The sequence below is a fragment of the Cynoglossus semilaevis genome, chromosome 2 (genome assembly GCF_000523025.1).
Source record: "Cynoglossus semilaevis isolate Cse_v1.0 chromosome 2, Cse_v1.0, whole genome shotgun sequence".
NCBI lineage: Eukaryota > Metazoa > Chordata > Actinopteri > Pleuronectiformes > Cynoglossidae > Cynoglossus > Cynoglossus semilaevis.
Window position 1 is genome coordinate 5985064 of NC_024308.1, and position 24003 is coordinate 6009066.

The 24003-nt window shown below is 39.6% G+C and overlaps 2 protein-coding genes across 2 annotated transcripts in view; one reads left to right on the forward strand and one right to left on the reverse strand.

Moving 5' to 3' along the window:
* ak4 (adenylate kinase 4) overlaps positions 1 to 5407 on the reverse strand; it is a 24611-nt gene extending 19204 nt beyond the window's left edge. Inside the window, exon 1 of the mRNA XM_025065924.1 lies at positions 5090 to 5407. The gene's annotated coding sequence lies outside the window, so the exon portion shown is untranslated. The remainder of the gene's footprint in view (positions 1 to 5089) is intronic.
* jak1 (Janus kinase 1) overlaps positions 1 to 18397 on the forward strand; it is a 20357-nt gene extending 1960 nt beyond the window's left edge. The window contains exons 2-25 of the mRNA XM_008333281.3: positions 2272 to 2483; positions 2683 to 2806; positions 4202 to 4355; positions 5489 to 5646; positions 5841 to 6106; positions 6283 to 6374; positions 6576 to 6755; positions 6878 to 7035; positions 7335 to 7449; positions 7916 to 8114; positions 9875 to 9972; positions 10240 to 10392; positions 10470 to 10557; positions 10636 to 10763; positions 11324 to 11462; positions 12732 to 12883; positions 13180 to 13330; positions 13808 to 13896; positions 14254 to 14446; positions 14954 to 15078; positions 15278 to 15450; positions 15757 to 15874; positions 16165 to 16275; positions 16374 to 18397. Coding sequence (XP_008331503.1) covers positions 2279 to 2483; positions 2683 to 2806; positions 4202 to 4355; positions 5489 to 5646; positions 5841 to 6106; positions 6283 to 6374; positions 6576 to 6755; positions 6878 to 7035; positions 7335 to 7449; positions 7916 to 8114; positions 9875 to 9972; positions 10240 to 10392; positions 10470 to 10557; positions 10636 to 10763; positions 11324 to 11462; positions 12732 to 12883; positions 13180 to 13330; positions 13808 to 13896; positions 14254 to 14446; positions 14954 to 15078; positions 15278 to 15450; positions 15757 to 15874; positions 16165 to 16275; positions 16374 to 16493 — 3489 coding nt within the window. The 5' untranslated portion in view covers positions 2272 to 2278 and the 3' untranslated portion in view covers positions 16494 to 18397. The remainder of the gene's footprint in view (positions 1 to 2271; positions 2484 to 2682; positions 2807 to 4201; positions 4356 to 5488; positions 5647 to 5840; positions 6107 to 6282; positions 6375 to 6575; positions 6756 to 6877; positions 7036 to 7334; positions 7450 to 7915; positions 8115 to 9874; positions 9973 to 10239; positions 10393 to 10469; positions 10558 to 10635; positions 10764 to 11323; positions 11463 to 12731; positions 12884 to 13179; positions 13331 to 13807; positions 13897 to 14253; positions 14447 to 14953; positions 15079 to 15277; positions 15451 to 15756; positions 15875 to 16164; positions 16276 to 16373) is intronic.
* The last annotated feature ends 5606 nt before the right edge of the window (positions 18398 to 24003 follow it).

A 24003-nucleotide genomic window follows, 5' to 3' on the forward strand; every position in this document is an offset into this window, starting at 1 on the left:
GGGTCCTACCTGTACACAATAATAAAATGTTTTATCTAATTTTCCACAGCAATCACAGCAAGTGACTGGTTGTAAATGTTTACCTGTTCAGGCTATATCAATGACTGCACCTCTTATCACATTACTAGCTTAGATTGGCTGCAGTCCATACCTCTGTATAAGCAGTCAGAGGCTCTTAATGGGTTAACTGTATGCTGAGAACAGCTTAGTTCAGCCAGTACAGCCAGCACCATTACACCACTGGCTGTTGGGTGTGCTATCAGTATTTTCTGCTTAAACTGTAGTTTAAAGTACATCCGGTACTTTAAACATGCATGCTGTCACCTGGAAAGTGATTTCTTCTTGGATATATCTGTATCCCTAATGATTTCAATAAAGAGTGTTGTCAAAGGTAGGAACTTTTCACCTAATTTTTATTTTTGGGTCACATTAAATTAGTAAACCTAGTTTTTATCCTTCTATGAAATGCTTATTTTAATTATTAATTATTTCTAGTCCTACACTGAAAAAAGACATTCTCTGCAATGTTGTTGGAGCGACTGCATTTCTTTTTTGCACCAATGAGAGACTTTTACCAAGATAAACAGAACTCTTACAAAACATAGTTTTCATGTGAGTGTAAACAATTCTAAAAGAAAGCCCTGCAGCAGTGAGGGACAGCAGACAGGTGAAAGAGGTATTTAACAGACTGCAAACACACTCGGCCTTTTCTTCATCCACATATCCATGCATAACTTCCTCACTGCCTCTTTATTTATTTGCATAGACATCAAATCTATTTGTTTTCTTGTGTGGCAGTGAGATGAAGAGAAAGTGGAAAATGCAGAAACAAAATGTCACCAAATAGTAAGCTTAAACCTTTGCGATAGTAAATATTTGCAACACTCCTGTTTTAAGATATTACAGAATAACACGATATGTGGAACTATAAGCATGTTCTGTCAGAATAAAATGGAGCGGAAAAAAGAAACAATACACCAAAAACAATTCATAGATTAGCAGATTTTCAGAAGCAAGAATCCAACTCAATCATAACAATAACTTAACTCAAAGTATAATGTCAATACAATCAGTATTTTTCTCCTCTGAGGTTGTTTTTGGGCTGCAATTGATTTGAATAGGCTGGTCATATGCCTTATAACAATATGTCAACTCAGAAAGTTGGTTTCTTTTTCTTTTACACTAAGGCACCAGTTCTGTCCATCTCCAGTTGCCAAACTACATGTTTACATTTGTTATTGTGAATCTTAGCATTCAAAGGACTAATGTGAACACACAAAAACAAAACACACAAACACTGAGGTAGAGAAATGACTTCAACTTCTGCAGAGTAGTGACTCAGTCCAAAGCCATTGCCATCAATGAAACCTTCTTAATCTAAATGTGATAAAAGTACATTACGGTATATGGACCCTTTTTGTAACCCCAAAACACATTCTTACCCATTACAGAGTTGAGTGGCTCTATATTAGCTTAATAGCAGGGCCTTACTACATTCATCAATTTAAGTTAAAAATAATATTATGATAAATGCTGGTGATAAATGTTCTGAGCTTGAAGAAGAAAATACATTAAAATAATTAATGACCATTTACCCAGATGTTTAGTTTACTGTTTTTCCATTTGCCTGTTTGTGCTTTACGCCTAATTAAACCTCACTTAACACCAGCACTGTACTTTTTAAACACTCACAATGACTGGAAACAGACACGTTTGAATAATGGAGCCCTATCTAATGGGAACAAATATCAGTAGGACTTGAACACAAGGTTTTTTGTCCAGAAATAGTTCTTTTACCAGATGACAAAGGGAGTCTATCATTTAGGGTAACTCACAATTTTACTTGTTTAATTACAATCCTAATCAAATATACAGTTAGCATAAACTGCATTTTTGTTTTGAGGCATATCTTACATTTTATATGTGCCAATATTCTTATTTTGCTTGATGTAAATATTTCATTATTTATAAATTGTCAGTACAAGACAGTTTCTAATGTTGATCCTGTTTGACCCACAGCTTATCCTGGGTTTTAAATTTCGGCATCTTGAGAGATTGAGTTGGACACCACTGTAAACTGTTCTTGACCATTTCTACATTTAAAAAAAACTAATTTAATAATGGTAGCAACTGTCACTGTAGATTTGTATTCTTAACAGCATTTAAAAAATAAGAACAGGGGTAATATTGATGGGATATTATTGATCCAAAAACCATTCTGGTAATGGCAACTTTTCCAATTTCTACTCCTGTTTTTGTCTCTGTTGTCAGTGTCTGAATGCCAACCCTGAGGGTGATGGAGTTGAGCAGGCAACTCTGTGGAAAAATGAAGAGGTCTGGAAAGAGAGCCCCACTCTCCACCTCACCTACTGCCACCTGGGGACTGGAGATTCACTTTTACGCACAAGATGTGCACCAGCTTGAGTATTTCAAAGGGTGCTACACTGCGGAGGAACTCTGTGTTGATGCAGCCAAAAAATGCTGTGAGTGTGACCCAAAATATATTTTTTCTGCTTATCCTACAAACTATTTGGAAGCCAACCAACGACAGTCTGTTCAGATCTTCACAGAGCATTTTAATCTTTTTCTCCACATGTATTGGCCCTTGTTGACATGGTCAGTTAATCACAAACAAATTAAAATCGGTCTCAATATTGATTTATCTTTCATCTCCTGTTTCAGCCATCTCTCCATTGTGCCATAATTTATTTTCCCTGTACGAGGAGAGCACCAACACCTGGTACCCTCCAAACTATGAGTTCAATGTCTCAAAGGAAACCAGTATCAGGTTACACTATCGCATGAGGTAAGAATGACATCACAACACAAGCTGACACCCTTGCAGATGAGTGCTTTAAATGTCATGGTACAACTATAGAAACTTACAACAAAGATTATTGTTATTATTATTATTATTATTATTATTGTAGAACTATTCTGTAGATACCGAACATCACTTGTTACCAAGATTTGTCTAAATCATCTTAGAAACACAAAGCTTGGGATTTATAGTTTAACACAGAGCAACTAGCTCAAGATGTGAAGATCTTTTACCAGGACAATAAAGGCATCACTCACCCCTGACCCCTGTTTTGGACCCTTGGGAGTTCACCACGCTGACCCCAACATAGGTCATGTAACGGACAATTGCCCAGGGATTACAATGAAGAGCTAAAGACTGGTCTAACTGTGACTTGACGTAAATGTGGGTTACAAAAAATGATGGGAAGGCCCTGTTTGCCCCATGTGGTGCTACAGTATGAGACATTTGCTACATGACCTGTTTACAAAACACATTTGAAATATTTTACTTATGTGAGATAGTTGCAAATCAGGTTGTCCAAGGCAAAGAATGGTATTCAGTTTAAGGTGCGTGCCAATGGGTTGTATAAACTGATATGGCGCGGCACAAGTGGCATATGGCACAAACCTTGTACAATATCATATTCTATGCTGTTGAAGGGTATAAAAAAAAGCCAATGCTAACCACGTATTGATTACCAAAACTGCAATTGATCTGAACACATTTCTTTTATTTAACCTTTATTAAGCCATACAAGTCATTAAGAACAAATTCTTATTTACAGTGGCTACCTACTAAGACTAAGATCAACTGGAATGGAGCTGTGTCCGTATACAAACGCTTTTTAAAAAATAAATAATTACAGTTCAAGACTTTTCTCAGATCATCTATTCTGTTTGGTTGCGTTTCAAACTGAGACAGGAAAAAGCCACACATCTGTGGTGTCAGTTGCATTTCCTCTATCTACAACAGCAAGTGCAGGAAAATGACTAACAGCCTACATCATAGTTACTCTATGGTGTAGGTTGCATGTTTATCTTTGGCATGCTCATGGTGTACCTATACTGTATCTTGCTTCAGCATGCTTTGCATGCTCTACAGCTGTCTCCATGACAGAGCTTTTATGGTCACAAACACTGTTTTACATAAACAAATACCAAGAAACATGAAGGTACCTGCAGGGTATATTTACAGTTGTACCAAAAACTATTTATCTGATTTATCTGTCTGCAACAAGCTCTTGTGTTTGATTCAGTACTACATGTAATTAGGTTCGTCTCAGTATTATTATCTGCAGGATTCTTCAAAAAGGACAAAATTCAGTCGAGTTCCAGATTGGATGCAAAATGGAAGAACAGTTTTCAAAACTTTTGTTTTGTCCTTTGTGTCCCTGCCCAGGTTTTATTTCAGAAACTGGCATGGCATCACAAAAGGAGAGTCTTCAGTGTGGAGACACTGCATCAGTAAACTCAGAGGAGGACTGAGCTCACAGAAAATGTCCGAGGGAATCCCCTTATTAGACGCTGCGTCTCTCAACTACCTGTTTGCTCAGGTCTGTCCAAGGAAACAGTTCTTATTGTTACTGTTGTATTTTATGGATATGTTCTCAGCTGCTAAACAAATCTTTTGATCACCCCTCACATAAAAGCACCAAAACAACACTTGTAAAATTTAACCACAGATTTTGAAAGCTGTTGAGGTTTAACAAACTGAACATCACCAGCTGGGAAGAAATTACAATATCAGGAAGTGAAGTCAGCAACTGATGGTGTTATCAGTAAGAGCTAAGTGGTGCAACCACTTTCCTGAACAATCACATGTTGCAATATTGATCATCTCATACAGGATCAACATTATGAACTTGATATTTCCATAGTACTTTTGTAATTAGTTTTTCCACTGTAATAATGCCATTATTTTGATTAGTCACAAATAATCGTGATTATCGAGATAATTCAACATCACTTTTAAGATGACACACTTAAACCTCACCTAGAGATAGTCCAAGCTCTAGCATGCCACATGTTTCCCCAAAATACACGGACATAAAAGTCCTTATCACTGTTGGCTCTCAATGTTTTTTAGTCAAAATGATCTTTCATAAACACAGACTTTGCAGAAGGAATATTTTGTGATTTATTCAACCGTTATAACTTAAACTTTTTAGCTACCATGTTTGGTGTCAGGCCTGTTTAGCTTCACTGTACACAGCTAACAACAAATTAGCTTCTGGTTTAAAGTCATACACAGATACAAACATTTTAACTGTAGGTGAGCAACACTTACATGATATGATATTGAAATATATTTTCATGTGTAGAAGAAGCCTTGTTGTCACATTTGTTTGTCCATGTGGAGGTAGCATGCCACAAACCACACACACTGTCTTCTTTTACCATTAAGTTCAGAGGATTCAATACTGACCATCTTTTAAAGTGGCCTCTAGTGGCAGTCACACTAACTACATCTGACAGTCTGAGACCTTGACTAGGATATAATGGAACTATTACCTCCACATTGCTTTAAAGTATTTCGGATAAGAATTAAATATTAAAAGTTCTACATGCATTACCAGAACAAAGAGTATTCCCGACCATCTACCTGTTTTATTATTATTATTATTATAAGGAGGTTTAATGTGGTGATTGCCAGAATGTCCATTTACTCCTGACTTTTCTTCTGCAGGGCCAACATGACTTTCAGAAGGACTTTGTTCCACTGAGGTTGTGCCAGACGGAGGCAGAACAACATGATTTAGAAAACGAGTGCCTGGGCATGGCTGTGCTCGCCATCAGTCACTATAACATGACCACGTCTGTGCCAAATCCTTCCAATGATATCAGGTAATCCACCGACACAGAGACACACCCACCTACATGCATTGTTGCAGTGCCGTATTGTATTGTATATATTCTGTTTTCCACAGCTGATTGTCAACAATGTGGGATCAATACAATTTAATCTAATCTGCTCTGACCTGATTGCAGCAGCAAGAATGTGTTTGTCTAAATCCTCTTTTTATTCTCAATCCCACCAGCTACAAGCGGTTTATTCCAGAGTCACTGAACCGCAGCATTAAGCAGCGCAACATTCTGACTCGCATCCGCATCAACAACGTCTTCAAGAAATTCCTCGGAGAATTCAACGGTCGCACCGTCAAGGACAGCAACATCACGCCGTACGACTTGAAGATCAAGTACTTGGCCACACTGGAGGGGCTGACCAGTGGTCTGGGCTGCGAGCTCTTTGAGCCAATTTCACTCAGCGTGTCACAGGAAGGAGAGTTTTCCATTGGTTACAATGGTGAGAATGAAGTCAAAGACACTCCTCATTATTGAATGTTTTCTGCATTCTTAAAAATCAGAAGTTTCAAAACAACAGCTTAACTTTGGTATAAAATATTACTAATATTTGCATGAAAAAAAGTTTGTATTAAAACGTGTCCTGTGTTTTTGTTACGTTTTGTTTTTTTTGTACAGGGTATTACAACCAGATGCAAAGTCAAAGCCAGAATCAAAACATGGAAGTTTTGGTTTCTGGAACAGTTGGAATTTCCTGGAGAGAAAAACCAGTAAGTAGAATTGCTGTTGAAAGTTTTCTTGAAAAACTTCAAAAAACTTGAGAATTTCATTTGACTGTTAAACATAATAAACCTACACATGTAATTTCAAATAAAGTGTGTAAGATACAATTATTCTTTCTACTTTTACAGTGTTCCAGTCACTGCTCAAGTTTACTGATCATGATCGCCCTCTTTTATCTTTTATAACAGGTGTTGGTGTCCGTCAAAGAAAAAAGCAAATCAAAGAAGAACAAGTCGGACGGCAAACAACAAAGCGACGCAAAGAAAGAGGCATACGAGGGCTGGGTGGTGTTCTGTGACTTCCACGAGATAATCCACACCGCCATCAAGGAGGCAACAGTCTCCATCTATAGACAGGACAAGAAGATGGTGAGACAGGAAGTTGATTATTATGGCTTATGTCAACAGCTGAGATATTATTTAATTTTGTGATTTTCTCAAAAGCCAGAAATAAGCTGTATATTGCTTTGTGAAATATCTTTTTTTTTTAGGAGATGCAAATGAGCTCTAGGACCGAGGCTCTCTCCTTCCTTGCTCTGGTGGACGGTTACTTCAGGTTGACAGTGGACGCTCACCACTACCTGTGCAAGGAGGTGGCCCCAGCGTCAGTGGTGAAGAACACTGACGACGGCTGCCATGGGCCTATAAGGTGAGACCTGTCAAAGTAACTGATGTGAGGTCAGTCTGTGTGACTGTCAGTTTGGTTCTACAGGCCTGGGTAGGGAAATATTGATCCTATCGAAAAGTGCAACCATCCAAGTGTGAAGCACCAAAACAAAGAGATAATTTACAATGACACGACTACGTCACCTTCACTTTCAAGCGCAACCTCAGCCTAGAACAACGACAACATTTCCATTTGTCTTTAGCACTGGAATAGACACTGAAGATTATTACTTTCACAACAACCATTTATTGCACACATTTATAATGTTTTTCACTCTGAAGCACGGAGTATGCCACCCACAAGCTGCGTCATGAGGGCAATGAAGAGGGCACCTACATCCTGCGCTGGAGCTGCACCGACTACCAGTACATCATCATCACTGTTGTGTGCACGGAGGTACAGTGTTGTCCAACTTTAGCACCATTAGAAATACGACCATCTGTCAGTGTTGATAAGAAGAAACAATGGCTTCATTTATTTTCCTAATTTGTCAGTTTGAAATTTTAAAAATATTAAAGAGCCTGTGAACATGGATAGAACTTTCTTTAGAACCTTAGACACATTCATTTCTTTTTGCTAAATAAACAACTGGTTGGTAATAAAAGTTATTTACTAATGGATTTTCTTTTCTAAGTAAATGACAGCTCATACATTAACATGTTTAAGGTCACATCTCTACACATGAGTCAACATGGGTGGAATGACCCAGAGATGTTGACACATAGGTCCAACAGCCACTGGTTCCCTTCCCACTCCCTCAGTTCTTCTTCTTCTACTTGTGTCCTGCCCTTTTAAAGTCAAACACATTTTTGTCACTTGTCCTTTTTATTTCACTGTTAAACTCCACTCTTCCTCCGTACAGATTGATTTAAATGAGCCTCACCCGGTTCGCCAGTACAAGAACTTCCAGATCGAAGTGAGCCCTGAAGGCTGCCGCCTGGATGGCACTGACACGCTTCGGCCCACGCTCAGGGAGCTGCTGGAGCACCTGGAGGGTCAGAGTCTGCGTACTGACAATCTGCATTTCCAGCTGCTTCGCTGCTGCCCCCCACAGCCCCGAGGTTAGCAACCACACACACACACACACACACACACTATATATATATGTGTGTGTATATATATACTGTTCACTTGTGATGCAGTCATGATACAAGTTGCAAAGAGGCCTGTCTGTGTCTCACTGAGAGGTGGCAGGAAGGACTTGTGTGTCTGTGTGAAATTGTGTCAGGGAGGAAGAGAGTTGTAAATGTGGATTTCCTGAACCACAAAGACAAAAAGGAAAGGGGATATTATATATGTGTATACGTATATATATGTGTATGTGTATGTATAAGGCTTTAATGGGTTTTTACTTTTTCTGAAATTATTTTTATTTTTATATATTTTTTATTATATTGTCAGATATATAATAGAAGTTAATGTGTATACGAATTGAATAATTAAAATGAATAATTAAAAGTTTATAAACTGATTGAGGCCAATCCTATTATTCCAAAATAGTGAATTTTCCTAAAAATGCCTTAAAAACAGCATTTTTCAGTGACTGAAAAAGTCGGTGGAAAATGGGTCATGCCTCCTTTCTTTAAATAACACCTATTAATCACGTTTATATTTTGGATTTGGAAAATTTTAGAATCATAACCAGCTTTAGTTTGTGTACATGGAATTTGACTCATTTTGCTCTGAGCCGTACACCTGGTGCATTTAGATATAAAATCAATTAACAAAAAGTAAAAAAAAAAAAGGACCACAGTCTGGTTTCTACTCATTAAAATTTGGTAACATTTTTTCAAAAGATAGACTGCAGACAGACCAGTCACTCACTTGTCTTTGAAGGCATGCTCTTGTAGTGTGTGCAGTTTCAGGCATCAGTTCCTATGTGTTTCTAGGAAAAAGAGCAATACATTAAACATCTTTTAAGCGTTTTTTTTGCCCCTGAAAATAGACACGACATTGAGTTGTGTGCAAAAACTTACATATACTGCTACTTTGAGGCGTGCCCCGTGTTGTATTTTTGCTTTTCGCACTGGTCTGAACACATTTTGAGATTTCGTGCCTCAGAACTTTGAACATAGAACAAGGTGAAAACCACAGAGAGCTGGTTTTTATCAAAACATCAGAAAACCACAGGCCCAGACACATGCTCAGAGTCATGTACTAGACACATTTTAACTTTGTTCTCCCACACATACATTTCTAAAAATACATAAAAATCTAAAGACACGGCTTGGTTACCCAGTTCAGGTAACCGTTCACATTATTACCACACTGACGTAATTAAAGAGCGCTTCTTTTACCACTTGTAAAAATTGCTTTTGTGCTCCGTACCATGGCAGTGCAACGTCTTGACTGTGTTTGAAAGATCTAGGTTTGATTATAAAAAAACACCTCGAGTGCACGTCGCTCATACTTTATCGTCCTCAAATATAATCCTGAAACTACTTGACATATCAAACAACCAATCACTCTATGACTCATGACTATTCAGCACATACTGTGGGACATGTTTGTGTCATGAGCCCTGAGTTGTCAGTTGTACAGACCTGATTCAGAGCAGCAACGAAATGTGGGCTGAACGGCCAGGGAGCAGTGTGTGTCTGGTGGATTTGAACCTGCAACCTCCTGGACAGTAATATAAAAAAATATAAACATTAGGAAGTAAGGTAAATATTGAGGTGAAACATAATAATCAGACAGAAATGTAAACATCAGGGTAAAATGAACACATTTGAGTCTGATTTGGACAGACCAGACATTCACTAAAAAAAGCCCAAGTATATGTATAATATATATTTCATATATCTTTGTGTTTATTTTCCAGAGGTGTCCAACTTGCTGGTGGTCACTAAAGAGAGAGCCATGACGCCACAGGACAGTCATCTCAGCTTCATTCGTATCCTCAAGGAGGACATTCAGCAGGTTTGTCTGATTTCACTTTTCACCCCATTCTTCTTTGCTAAAACACGTTCTTTTACTTTGGGAGAATTTCTTGGAAATCACCTCTTACTGGTCCTGGGGTCTCCACCTGGTTTGGTCTTTTTTCTTAATGACAATCAGGTGGTTGACTTTGCAGGATGCTGATTTAAGCAGCTCTTCATTTTCCTTGATCCTGGATTTATCTTCACGATCAAATGTCATCCATGTTGGATGAAGGTGTTTTGTAAAATTTTGTTTCCGTTCTCCCAGGAGGAACATCTTGGCCGGGGCACAAGAACCAACATCTACTCTGGCACCCTGCGTGTGAAGAGTGAGGAGGACGAGGATGCAGGATACTCGTCCTTCCAGGAGGTGAAGGTGGTCTTGAAAGTGCTGGGATCTGGACACAGGGACATCTCCATGGTGAGACACTAGTTGCAAATCATACCTGCACATTTGATCCATTTCTTTCTATCCCCTAATATATATATTTTTAACAGGCCTTCTTTGAGACGGCTAACATGATGCGACAGGTATCCCATAAACACATGGTGCTGCTGTATGGAGTGTGTGTCCGCCACCTGGAGAGTAAGTACTTGTGAAGTGTGAGTGCACAACGCTGAGAAGCGAAGTGCTTTCATAATTGTCTTCCTTTTCTAATTACAGACATCATGGTGGAGGAGTTTGTTCAACTGGGACCTTTGGATGTGTTCATGAGGAGGGAGGCGGCTCAACTCACCGCCCTGTGGAAGTTCCAGGTGGCAAGGCAGCTGGCCTCAGCTCTCAGCTACTTGGTCTAACAAAAGTTTCTTCACCTGGCATTCTGTTGTGTTTAACACGGCCGTCAAATGATTGGAATGTTCATGTAATTAATTACAAAGTAGCTGCGGATTAGTCAGGATTAATCAGGATTAGTCAGGATTAATCAACATTCCTAAATAAGACAACAGAAAATCTCAAACTCAAAATTCTAACACAAATGTCATCTTTTATCTGGATGTTGACTTGATGTTAAGGTGTCGAGAGATGCTTTTCAAAACTTTGGTGAAACAGACACAAGCAGATCGTCTCACCGTCACAAACACATGCTGGGTGCTTAGACTGTATTTTAAGCTTGAGGTGCTTCGTTGAAACTAATACTTTTTCCCAAAGCGTGTGTAAATGACATCACGTGTATGGACAGTCTGTTAGAGCAGTTATAAGTGGATGGACGGTGGATTTGTTGGACGTACACCGTGTGCCATTCTGCCCATGCTTTAAAATGTGTTCAAATGTTCATCAGATCAATTTCATAAATGACCTTGGCGTTCATTTTGACAGCTTGTATTTCATTTCTGTATCTTTGTGTTTACAGGAGGACAAAAAGCTGGTTCATGGATTTGTGTGTGCGAAGAACATTCTGCTGGCCAGGGACGGACTGGACCCTGACGAGGGAGGACCCTTCATTAAGCTCAGTGACCCAGGAATCCCCATCACAGTGCTCAACAGAGAGGGTGAGGCCCATATTCAGGCACGCACGCTTTAAGTGAAACCTAATTGTTACAACAACAATGAAACTGCAGTGATACCGGCTTCAATAGTTTCTATTTTCTCCTGCTGGAAACTGGAAATGAAAGTAAAAGCACACTGGGCATGCATGTGTACAGACTCAAAGTCCTCCTCCTTCTCCTTCGTTGGGTTTCTTTTCAAGCGGTGAAATATATGAATAAAAAACCGAGAACATTTCCGATCGAGCCGGCTGCCACTAATAGGAATGATATTTGTCACTGAATCAATAACATTTCCCCTTTTAGAGTGAACTCCTGTTTGTAAATGCTAGATGTATGTTCAGGGAAGGCGGCGGAGCAAGGACATTTCTCGTGTTGCACAGTTCCCCTCAAACGGCTGCCTCATGTTTCTGCTCATCAATTGGAGACAGAAACCATGCGCTTCAGAGCGGCTGATGAATTGGCCAAACCGCAGGTCGGACTGGAAGTGTATTTGTACGATTTTCCATCGCTGCCCCCCTCCGCCCCCCTACCCCCAACACACTCGCTCTCTTCGTTCCCAGAACTCTTTAAACATCGCTCCTTTCTTCTGCAACACTTTGCCAATCAGCCGCTCCAGTTCCAGTTAAACGCTGATGTATTTGCACATTGATTTAATTGAACCCAAAGTGGGTAAAGTGCTGCAGAGAACCTACCAGAAGCACTTTCTCCTCTCTTCCCAGCAATCTCTGATCACTTTTATGCAAACATCCATATCCCTTCACCACTTCTTCCTCTTTTTTTATTTATCTCTCTTTACACACACACACACCCATACACACCCACTCAATTATTCTCTTCACCTTATTTTGACTTCAACAACGTACCGAAACCTCTGAGCGAAGTTCACGCAGACAAGACAAACTGCACCAGCCACACCCATGTGACATGCTGCACTCATGTAGCAGCAGCAGCAGCCACGGCACTAATTAAAGTCCAACACTCCTCTGCCTGACGTTTGCTGCCGCTCTGACGCCACCCTGAATTCAAAGTCCGACTACTTAGTCTGTACAGTCTAATGCAGGTCAAATGATCCCTGCGTGTCTGCAGTTGTTCACGTAGGCCTGAATCAAAGTTAGACCCACAGTTCATGCTGGAAAAAAATATACTAATCACAATTATTTTGGTGATGGAGTCGGGACTATTTTGCACTTTGTTTCACATGAATGACAGTAATACAAAATATATACAATACATACGTGACCGCGTTGTTGCTGTCGTATTGTCGTTTTCCAGAGCGTGTTCACCGTATCCCGTGGATCGCTCCAGAGTGCGTGAAGAACGTTTCTGCGCTGAGTATTGCAGCGGACAAGTGGGGCTTTGGGACCACCCTGTGGGAGATTTGTTACAATGGAGAAGTTCCACTGAAAGAGAAGAAACTCACTGAGGTTTGTCCTGACACGTTTAGGTCAAAAGTACACAGAAGTCAAGTGCAGTACTGCAGTACTAATGCTAAAACAGCAAATCCAAATCCAAAACAGTTTTTTTTTTTTTAAATTCTTGTTTACCACACGCTGTGTTTGTTTTTATGTTTATATTTGTCATATTCCGGCACTGCTCTTTCTTCTTGCCAATGTATGTGGCACGATATTGACCTTCTTGTCCATATCTGACACTGTCCAGAACTTAATTCCGATTGGGATATGAACCGATAAACGAACGTGTGTTTGTCTGTGCTGAGCAGAAGGAGAGGTTTTATGAGAAAGAATGTCAGCTGGCCACCCCGGACTGCAACGAGCTGGCTCAACTGATGACCCACTGCATGAACTACGACCCCAAGAAGAGGCATTTTTTCATGGCCATCGTCAGAGACATTGACATCATCGAGGAGAAGCGTAAGTCGTGGCCTTTAACTTTGTGTCTCAACCTGAGAGCAGCCTCTGAAACTGTACACACACAGTTGTTTTTTCTGCTCAGATGCTCGTGAGGAAGTTCACTGGGTGCACTGTCACTGATTTGCCCCTGAGCTGGGCCCCTATAGCAAATAGATGGCTGCATTGACTCAGCTCTTCCACCTGCTGGCCAGAAGTCGACACTGCAGCCAGTGTTTTTCAAATTCTATTTTTTTAAACAGACGAGTGTGAAGCAGCTGTCAGTTTTTACAAAGAATTATATAAAAGTGATGCTAATGCAAATAAACATTTAAATGCATCAGGCGTCTGCCAAGATGAGGAAACGGTTACACAACAAGTTACACTGAACTTTTAAGTGGAAACTCTGACAGCGTCCGCCATGGTTGACTTCCTGTGATGCAACCTTGCTTCTTTGTAAAAACAGTCCTTAATTTGTGTTTCTTTTTTTTTTTTTTTTAGAACCATCCATCATCACTCAGCCCACGCCCCCAGTTGACCCCACTGTGTTTGAGAAGAGGTTCCTGAAGAAGATCAGAGAACTGGGAGAGGTGAGCTGCTCAGTCTGCTGGACCAGACATGAAAACAGAGCCTGAAATAAAATAAAATTAATCAAATATAGCCCCCATCTGCTTACATAACTAGAAGTTGTTTTTAAGCAAAAAAAGGAAGTTGTTACGATTGTACTTTTGGGCATTTGATGAAGCAATGTGGAAAAAAGAAGTATTGTAAGTGAGTTTTTACTGGCAATTTTAAACTTCAAATCCTTCTTCCTTTAGTCTATGGAACTGTATTTGAAGTTGAAAGAAATATTTGATGGGAATTATTTAAATTCCTGAGAAAAACAAGAAAAGCTCACTGACCCGTGTATCCTATAAACACCAACGTCTGTCGTCTCCCTCCTGCAGGGTCACTTCGGTAAGGTGGAGCTGTGTCGCTACGACCCTCGAGGAGATAAGACTGGCGAGCTGGTGGCAGTGAAGTCCCTGAAGCCCGAGAACCGGGAGGAGCAGGGCAGCAATCTGTCCAGTGAGATTGACATTCTGAAGGCACTGTATCACGAGAACATCGTCAAGTACAAGGGCATCTGCCAAGAAGAAGGTGAGAGACAGAAGGACAGACGCATGCGTCCTCAACAGTACCGTGAAAAAGCTGACTTCCTGTCTGCACGCAGCATCTGTAAATGGGGCTGGAACCCAGCACCTTTAGGAGCAAAAAAAGAAATCAAATGCAGCTGAATTGACAGGTTCACGTTCATGTCTGCTCTGATCCTGAAGTTGTTCATGTTTCTTTTGGTCAAAAGAATTATATCAACATAATGTAGAACAGTTCAACTTCAGACAGAGTTGTTTACACAACAGTATCACACGTGTCTTAAAATATTTCAGCCGTTAAAGCGAACGCATAAAGAACTATTTGACTCACCCTGGTGGCACCAAAAAGGAAATACAAATCAATAAATGTTTATTTTTTACTCATGTACTCAGTGGATGAAAGAATCTGACGAACTTCTCTCCTCAGATGTGATGGCTTTATGTTAAAGCAAACTTTGTGCTGATGCTTTAAAGCTGACAGCATCTGTGTGTGTGTCTGTGTGTGTGTTTCCAGGTGGTCAGGCCATCAAGCTGATTATGGAGTATCTTCCACTGGGCAGTTTGAAGGAGTATCTGCCCAGGAACAAGAGTAAGACCACCCTCAGTATGCTGCTCAGCTACTCCATCCAGATATGCGAGGTGAGAGCATCACCCACTGACATTTAACTGACCATTAGTGAAGGTCAACAGACAACCACGACTGATATCTTCCTTAAGGACAAGAAAACGTCAAGTTTCTTGACCTTACGTCCACAGTCTTTCTGATCCAAACCATCTGGTTTAAAATCAGCCGACGTCAAAGTACGTTTTTGTCTTTTTCTCCTTGTGGATTCTTTAGGGAATGGATTACTTGGGATCCAAGAATTACATCCACAGAGACCTGGCCGCTCGGAACGTTCTGGTGGAGAACGAGAGGACGGTGAAGATCGGAGACTTCGGCCTCACCAAGAGCATCAAGGAGAACGAGGGATATTACACCGTCAAGGACGATAACGACAGCCCGGTGTTCTGGTGAGTGGACAGGAAGAAAAAGGACAAAAATCCTTATTTAGCGTGAACAAAAATGTCTTAAAACCTATAAATCCATGTTTGGAAAATCTCAAATATGCCATAATAAATCCAAAGAAACTAAGGAAAAACAAAACTGCCCCAAAAAAATGTCTTTTTTTTTTTAAGAGCTTCTAACATGAGTGTTAATTAAAGGAGGCTCTGTAAGAATCTGGGGCTGCATTTCAGCCTGTCTGAGACATGATCAAAACGTTCAATAGGAAATAGAAAAAAAAAGTACTCTAAAAAAGTTATGTGTTTTGCCTGCAGGTATGCTCCTGAGTGCCTGACTCTCTGTAAGTTCTACCTGGCCTCAGACGTTTGGTCCTTTGGCGTGACGATGTACGAACTCATCACCTACTGCGACTCCTCCAAGAGCCCCATGAATGTGAGTTCAGTTTTTCAAACACACAGCCGATGGTCAAACTGAAATAAAGAAATTAAATTATAATCCTTCCCCACTGTTGGACATAATCCACAACATCTCTGTACCCCCTCAAAGGGGCCCGACCCCTTGATTGGGAACCATCGCATTAAGGATTTATTAAAGTTCTGAAAAGTGACGCGTACTGCTTAAAATATTGATAAATACTATTTTTTTTGTCAGATTCTGACTGAAAACATTAGAGGTGAGAAAAAAAGAATTTCACTTCTAACCAAGTTCTTCATCTGTCACAGCTCTTCTTCAGTATGATTGGTCAGACTCACGGTCAGATGACCATCATCCGATTGGTGAAAGTGCTGCAAGAAGGGAGGAGGCTGCCACGCCCTGAGGGATGTCCTGAGCCTGTAAGAGAACTTTTTTGTTTTTAATCCCCCTCCTCTCTCCCTGAAAACGGGAACTTTCTCTTCTCTAACCTCTGTGCGTCTCCTCTGTGCGTTGGCAGGTGTACGAGCTGATGCGCAGGTGCTGGGAACAGCAGCCCGACAAAAGGATCTCCTTCAGGTGCCTGGTCGAGAAGCTGACGCAGATGCTGCAGCAGCTCCAGGTGGAAAACAGCTTCTAAAACAGAGAAAAAAGGAAGAGAGGATCATCCGCCGTCGCCGCCGCTGCTGCTGCAGCTGCTGGAGACGGTGTGCATGAGAGTGGATGTTTGGATTCTTCTACCAGAGACCACACGACAGAGACAACAGAGCTTCACACGTCACTGAGGTTTTTTTTTTGTTTTGTTTTTTGTTTTTAACCCATGTCCATGACATTACTTTCACCCAGTAGACTTTTTAAACGGGCCTTTATTTGACTACAGTATCAGTAGGGTCTCGGGGGTGGGGGGTACTAAGTCAGTACAAGTAGCCTTATTCCTGTTAGATGTGAGCCCGAATCTTCCGGAAGAATTTCCAGGTGTATCCACACACATGGATTTGAACTGTGGAACCAGACGGAGCCGTCGGCGTGATGTTCTTCACTCTTCTTGATCGCCTTCATCTTTTTTGACACAGTCACATGATGGATCAGCTGAGGATCACTATCTGTTCTTCTCATCAGACTCTTCCTACAGGTTTTCAGACCTTGGGTTGGGACTTATCAGGATATTTTAAGTCGACTTCCTCGAGATTATTCCACTCTGTTTTTGATTTTTTCTACTGGAAGTGCTGACTGGGTTTGGTAGTAACTTCACATGGATGTTTGATCTGGACACCTTGACTGTGGTCCAAGTAACAAGACAATAGATGATGACGAACCACCATGCTCCATGGATGACCAGCCATTGGATCATTCATTTACTAGTCAGAATATTGGGGTTGAGTAGAACTCTATTTAACCACCATTTAACAACCATATAAATACATTAAATGTCATTTAGTTTTTCCACTGTTTCAGTCTTTAAAGGAAAACGACAGCAGGGGGCAGACACTGACCTTGTGGGTCAAGGATCGGGCTTGTGGTCTTAGCACCAAAACTCTTTATTTAAAACACTGGGATTATAACAAAATTCCAGGTCAGTGAAGTTTTAAAAACAGCTCCATACTCTGTGAACTGCTGCCTATAGGATTAACAGAGAACCAAAACAAATGTATAAAAGTGCACAGGGTTTTTTCCCCTTCTGACTAGTCATATTGCTACTTGATTTAAAGCTGCCAAAATGCATAAAATGTGGGTGGATTTTACTTTATTGGCAGATTCAGGATAAGCAGAAAATGTGGTGAGAAAGACCAGGATGTAGGATGTAGAAGAGGAAAAATATGTAAAAATGAATTCTAAATTGTTCTACATCATTCAAAAGGAGTCACTTTAAAAAAGAAAAACCATACAGCACTTCTGGTCATTTTCCTGATTTTTTTTTTAAATCAACTATATCCAACTGTTTATTTTTTTATATACAGTCAAGACTATTTTTAGTTTGTTTTTCTTCCTATTTTTATTTACTTTTTAACATTATTTTTAATCCAGGAAGATGTATGATGAAACAAGTTCCAATTGTAATCTGCTTTACTGGTGTAAAAATGACCTTTCTGCCTCCTATAGTTGAATGTTTAGCACTTATGGAGCATAAGATGATGGTCACTAGAGGGCAGCAGATCTGTATTTTTTCATGTCTGTTCTCTCGGTTGGCTTGTGAAGAGTAGGAGCGGTGGCGAGGAGAATAGAGTGAAAAGAGTGAATTGTTAAAGTGAGGGAGAGTATTTACGTGGTTTTTACGTTTTAACGTAAATATTTTACGTCTTCGTGTTAACGTATGTGCGACAACAGTCAGACCGGATGTAGTTCAACATGAGCTGTACTGTGGATTGTTGGGGGAGAAAAATCACCGCTCACAGTTTCAGTGCTTCACTCCACCGTTTATTTAGGAATGTAAAAGACAATTCCTTCAGCTCAGAGAAAAGTATATTTTTTTCAAATGTAACACAAAAGTAAGAATAATTGCAGGTAAAATATCAATAAATACACCATTAAAAATAAATACAATCAGTGGGTTTTCCTTCTTTTCTGTCGTCAAATTAAATGTCGATATGAATATTGTTATTACCATCAATACTATCGTCTTCTAAAACTATTTTGTTCTTCATATATATATTTATATATATATATTATACAGCTGTATGTAGGCATGCCAAAATTGCTCTAGAAATACTTTATTCACAGTAAAACATTACAATAATCAGTGTTTGATATAAAATTTAGCAAAATCTACAGTTTTTTTAAGTTAGAAGAAAAATCCACATTTAAAAGCATCAGTTTACAAAATTGAGAAGCGAAGGAAACGTATATGCAAATCAGAGCGACTGCAGTATTGCCAAGCTTTGTTACCACACACACACACACACACACACTGTACAGTACATATAGGTTTGTGTTTCCCTATTGCAAAGTCCAGCCTCACCACTGACTACGTCATATGGGATGGCAGTGGAGCTGAGGGTGGCGCTGTTTAACAGTAAATAAAAAAATATGAATATGGAGGAGGTTGACGGCAGTTTTTCAAAAATGGGACTTTTTTTTATGCCAACGCTCCAAACATGCTCAAAATGTTCTTACCAATGCTGCGCAACATGAACCAGAGCCCAAGTCAACACTCGTGAAAGTAAGGTATAAACTTAGTGAACAGTCCTAGTCACAAACCTCTGGTTCCTTTAACAGATTGAACAACAAAACCACAACATGTTCAACTGAAGTCTGGTGATGCACAAAAAGACAAGAAAGCAGAAATATCTGTGGGGACAATTTTTTTCTGCAATATTGTTATTAAAATGACATAACACATAAAGCAGAACTTCTGTATTTGTTATAGTATGAGGCAAAATTATTTTTCAGAGGTATCCTTTTGAGTCAATGTTTCTGGCTTCTGTAGCCAACGTCCTGTTGTTTCACGGCTAATTTTAAGGCATTCCATTTTTAAAACCTAAAAGCATGAAATGACGATGTGAACAATCGTCTGTCAGATAATCACGACCTTCAGTCCTCCACCGTGGCCATGTCTGTGAAACTCACGTCAGCCCAATGGGCTTCACACCCAATACCACCATCTAGTGGATGTACGTCTTATCAACCATGCCAAATATAAGGCACACGCCGAAGTATGTGGGCAGTGAAGCTTGAAACGGAAACTTACGAACGTATGTGAACCCCCCCCACACACACACACACTCTCACAGGACCAACATGCAAAGCAAACTACCTTGTGTCAGAGCTAGGATCCAAACCTGTTCTCACCTAATGCAGAAGCACAAACCACTACCTGCCTGTGCCCCCCCCCCCGGCCCGTCCCTAACAGGACACAGATCTGGACCACTGCAGCAGGAGAACCTGTCAGAAATACGAGTTCTGACACCAAACAACCAGAAGGAAACTAAATTTGTTTAAAGAGAAAAAAATCCTGACAGGATTGGACAGGTTATTTTTGTAAGAAAAATAAAGTATGTGACAAAAACAAAGAAGAAGAAGAAAAAAAAAACCCAGAGAAAAATCCCAAACTATCAAACATGTACTGTGTCCCACCTCGGGGACTGCCACACTGGTATAATGCAGCCTGTGAACACTGGGCTCTATTTAGGGTCCGGGCTCTGACAGTCAGTGACAGCAACAATGTTAAGTCATGCAGATTTAAAAATTTTTTTTTGGCAACTTTAATTTTATTTTTTGCCAAATCTGGAAGAATTAGAACACTGACGTCAAAGTCACGCAGTTTGTTGTTAAGGTGATCACAATTAGATTCTTCTGTTTTTTAATGGCTCAGACTGTATATGGCATGGTTGTGGTTGCAATCTGCCACCTTACCACTAGATGTCTCTCAGAAGATTTAATTTAATGACCAAAATTACCACATTTATATGTGAAGAAAATCTAAAAATATACCCCCTCCCTATTTTTCTGTATTAATGTTCCACTTAACTGCAATCCTCCACATCACCAACAGGAGGCAGTATTGTCTTAATGTGAGAGCGATTTGGACCAAATATTAGGATTTTTTAAAAAAATTCCATCTTTGATTATATAAAATTATTTTTTTCTAAATATATTTTTGCGGCAGGTGGCGCTATAATGGGATGAGTTCTCCATTTGGTCTTGACACCTCATTAGAGGTTTAGCTGTGGGTCTGATTACATATTGAATCTAACAAAAACACATACCGTAGGTGAAATGTGCCAGAATGTTCTGGACGTCTGTGAAATCACAAACCTAATCCTGTGCTGTTACTAATGTGAATCACAGCAGGGGGCAGTGTGAGGACAGAGAGAGTGTGTGATGCTGTGTCCACACTAATGACCACAGCAGAGGAGACATGTCGTGTCACTCAGTCAAACACACACACACACACACAGAGAGTCTGAGGCAACATTCCACTCTGATGAAAAACTAAAAAATAAACACAGTCGTTTCCTCGCATCACCAGCCAGAAGGATATTTCAGAGAACTGCAGGTCATAAGTACACACAACATACCAGTACTTCAAATGTACACGGACAGGTGCTGAATAGTCCACGTACCAAAACCAACACTACAACATTCTGCAGACAATATCGAAAGAGTGAAAACGACTGAGAAACTGGTCTGAACATTTCCAGGGTCCAACCTGTGACCTCTCTGTCAGGGTCAGTAGGTTTTAGAGTTAATACTGTAGGTCACCAGCAGTGGCCGCTGTGAAGCTGCAGCTCACTCAGCTGCACTGACACCAGACTTTGGGGTCTGTAAATATATCAGCCACAAACAAGACTCCCCTCAGAGACTGGAGAAGAAATGTGTGTCTTCATGCTCCTGAATTAGGATTGGACGCACACACACACCCACTGTTCTCCTTCTCCTTACATTCGTGAGACACACACACCCACTGTTCTCCTTCTCCAAGTGTCTCCTTACATTCGTGAAGACACTTTTCAACATCTTGAACGCCAAGTGACAAATGAATTGTCCAATAGGAGTCAAGATGCAGGCAACAAAGACGTGTCACTCCCAAAAGGTAAAAAACAAAGTATATTAAATATCAACACCAGTCATGCTCTATCACCAATTTTCCATTAAATGGGATTGAACAGTAATATGTCCAACTGACCTAAAGTTCTACTAAAGAACACCAGAAATAAGTGAACATTAAGGTCTTTAAATTTCACACCTTAAGTGTCTAATGATTGAAACCAGTGACACTTAAGCTGTGAGGCAACCGTGCTACCACTACACCACCATGCAGCCAAAGTGATTGGTCATTTGATAAAAAAAAACAAAACAAAAACCTGGCGTGTCAAACCTTAGACCAGGGATTCCAAACCACTGAACCACAGCATAACAGTGTTTAAACGTTACTTCAAAATATGTATTTACTGTAAATCATTTGTCTTTGTTTCCGTCTATGTGACAGTGACAGGTAGAACAGGTAAATTCTCTGTAGCGTGTTTTCTTCAATTCCTGCAAGTATATCAGTATTGTGGTCAACTAAACAGGCAGTGTACTTCAATTGTGAATAATTTGTAAAAATTGTAATGTTAAATATGTGCTGTGGCTCAAAGGTGGCTCAAAGCGTTAAATATGTGCTGTGGCTCAAAGGTTGGGAAACACTGCCTTAAATGACGCCCTCAGAAGACATATATATAAAAAAACAATGACATAAATTAATAAATTAAGTAAAATTTCAGAATAGATCATTTTACATTTACAAACACTGAACTATTAATAATAATAAAAAAAAACACAAACACTGAACTATTAATAATAATAATAAAAAAAAAGACTCCTACGTTACCACACGCGGCTTCTGGTGCACGTTGCCTACTTCCTGTTTACTCCTTCTGTCTGTTTTCACAGTACGAGTGTGGTTGCCATGGTGACGGACGTCATACTCTGACCTGATGTATATATGTATTACATTAGATAAATATAAGCAACTGAATGGAAATCAGCCTGTATGTTACTGTGTAAACTGCACAAAACATTCACAATAAAAAGAACATTTTACATTTCCACTCGGTTCAGAGAAGCCTCAGTTATTGCCTGTGCGTGGCTATCAATAAATGCCAGCGGGAAAAAAATACATAAAAACATTTTTTTTTCTTTCTCCAGCTCTTATTCCTAATATCTGTGAAAAACATCTTTGTGGTAAACAGCCCTAAAAACCTGTACTTCAGGGTGTCATCATATCAGAACTACTCACAGGCCCTATAGTATGTATACAAATGATCACATTTAGAGGAAAATGGGAGATAAAGCACAGTGTTAGACAATGCATATGAGCAGTGCATATGCATTGTCTAATGAAAGCCTATAAAAGTCCATGATGAACACCTTCGTTCTAGTGTAGTCTTCTCATGCTTTATAGTGTTTTCCTCTAAATAGGATCGTAACAAGGTGTAAATCTGTCTTATTTTTCTACAGTATAGACCTAGATTTCTATGACGATCAAAAACCAGTGTCTTGTCTTTCTCTACCGTGTGGCAGAATCCATTTCTCACAGCGTGTGTATAAGTCTTTGACTACTCCTGTGTTTTTGTTTTACCTCAAAGGATCTTAAAATACTTATTTACATTCATACTTGTAATTACTACAGTATATACATGACATTCTATATACTCTTTGTTCTTCAACAAGACTTACACAGTCTTTAAATCTGAAACACTAAAGGTGGTAAACAAATAGTCAACAGAGAAAATTGTTAAAACACATTGAGAAATAAAACACTCAGGAACCAGAATTACATCTATATAATAATCCCTGGCAAATTAGAGTCACTAACTTCGTAGTTTTGAGAACTGTTCCAAATAACAACAGGAGTCACAGAGACTTGTACACAACACTTTTCAGCCTGTAGTTTAGCCTGTAGTACCGCCTGTAGTACTGCCTGTAGTACAACTGTGTCCTGTTTCTGCTGAGGGCTGGTGTAAAATCAAAGACATTTATAAAAACTGGAAATGGAAATGAAGCTCCTGTTAAAGAGGAGAGGAAAAGAGACGCAAACCACGTGTTTGGAATAAACGGAAAAAAAGAAATACCAATCAAACAATAAAGTATCAATCAATCAATCAATCTCAGTTAAATTTCAAACCGCTGTTAATATAAATCAGTAAAATATCGTGTACCTCAAAATATACAGTATATATATGAGTATATATAAACATATATGTATGCATATGGGCGCATATATATACACATAAATATGTGAATATATACATAAATATATATATACATATATATGCATGTATACACATATGTTCATAGTTATGCACACACATATCTGTAAATGTATGTATGTATATATATATATTTATATATATGCACACATACATATATAATGTTATATAATCCAAAATATAAAAAGGCTCCCTTTGGAGGAGGAAAAAGCTCAATATAGTGAATATGTTGTTGTTGTTGTTGACTGTACATGGCTTTTGACACTGTTTTTCTCTGACTCTCTATAGTTACGGCCCATTCATTGTCAGTCAGGGGCCACATCTAAGGGGCCTCTGCTGTTCAGTCCCTCTTTGTTCCTGATATTATCCCAACCTTGGGATTTAAATGGCTGACGCTTCCTACAGATGCAGCACATACAACACCCACACACAGTCTCTATACAAGGACACACACTCACACAC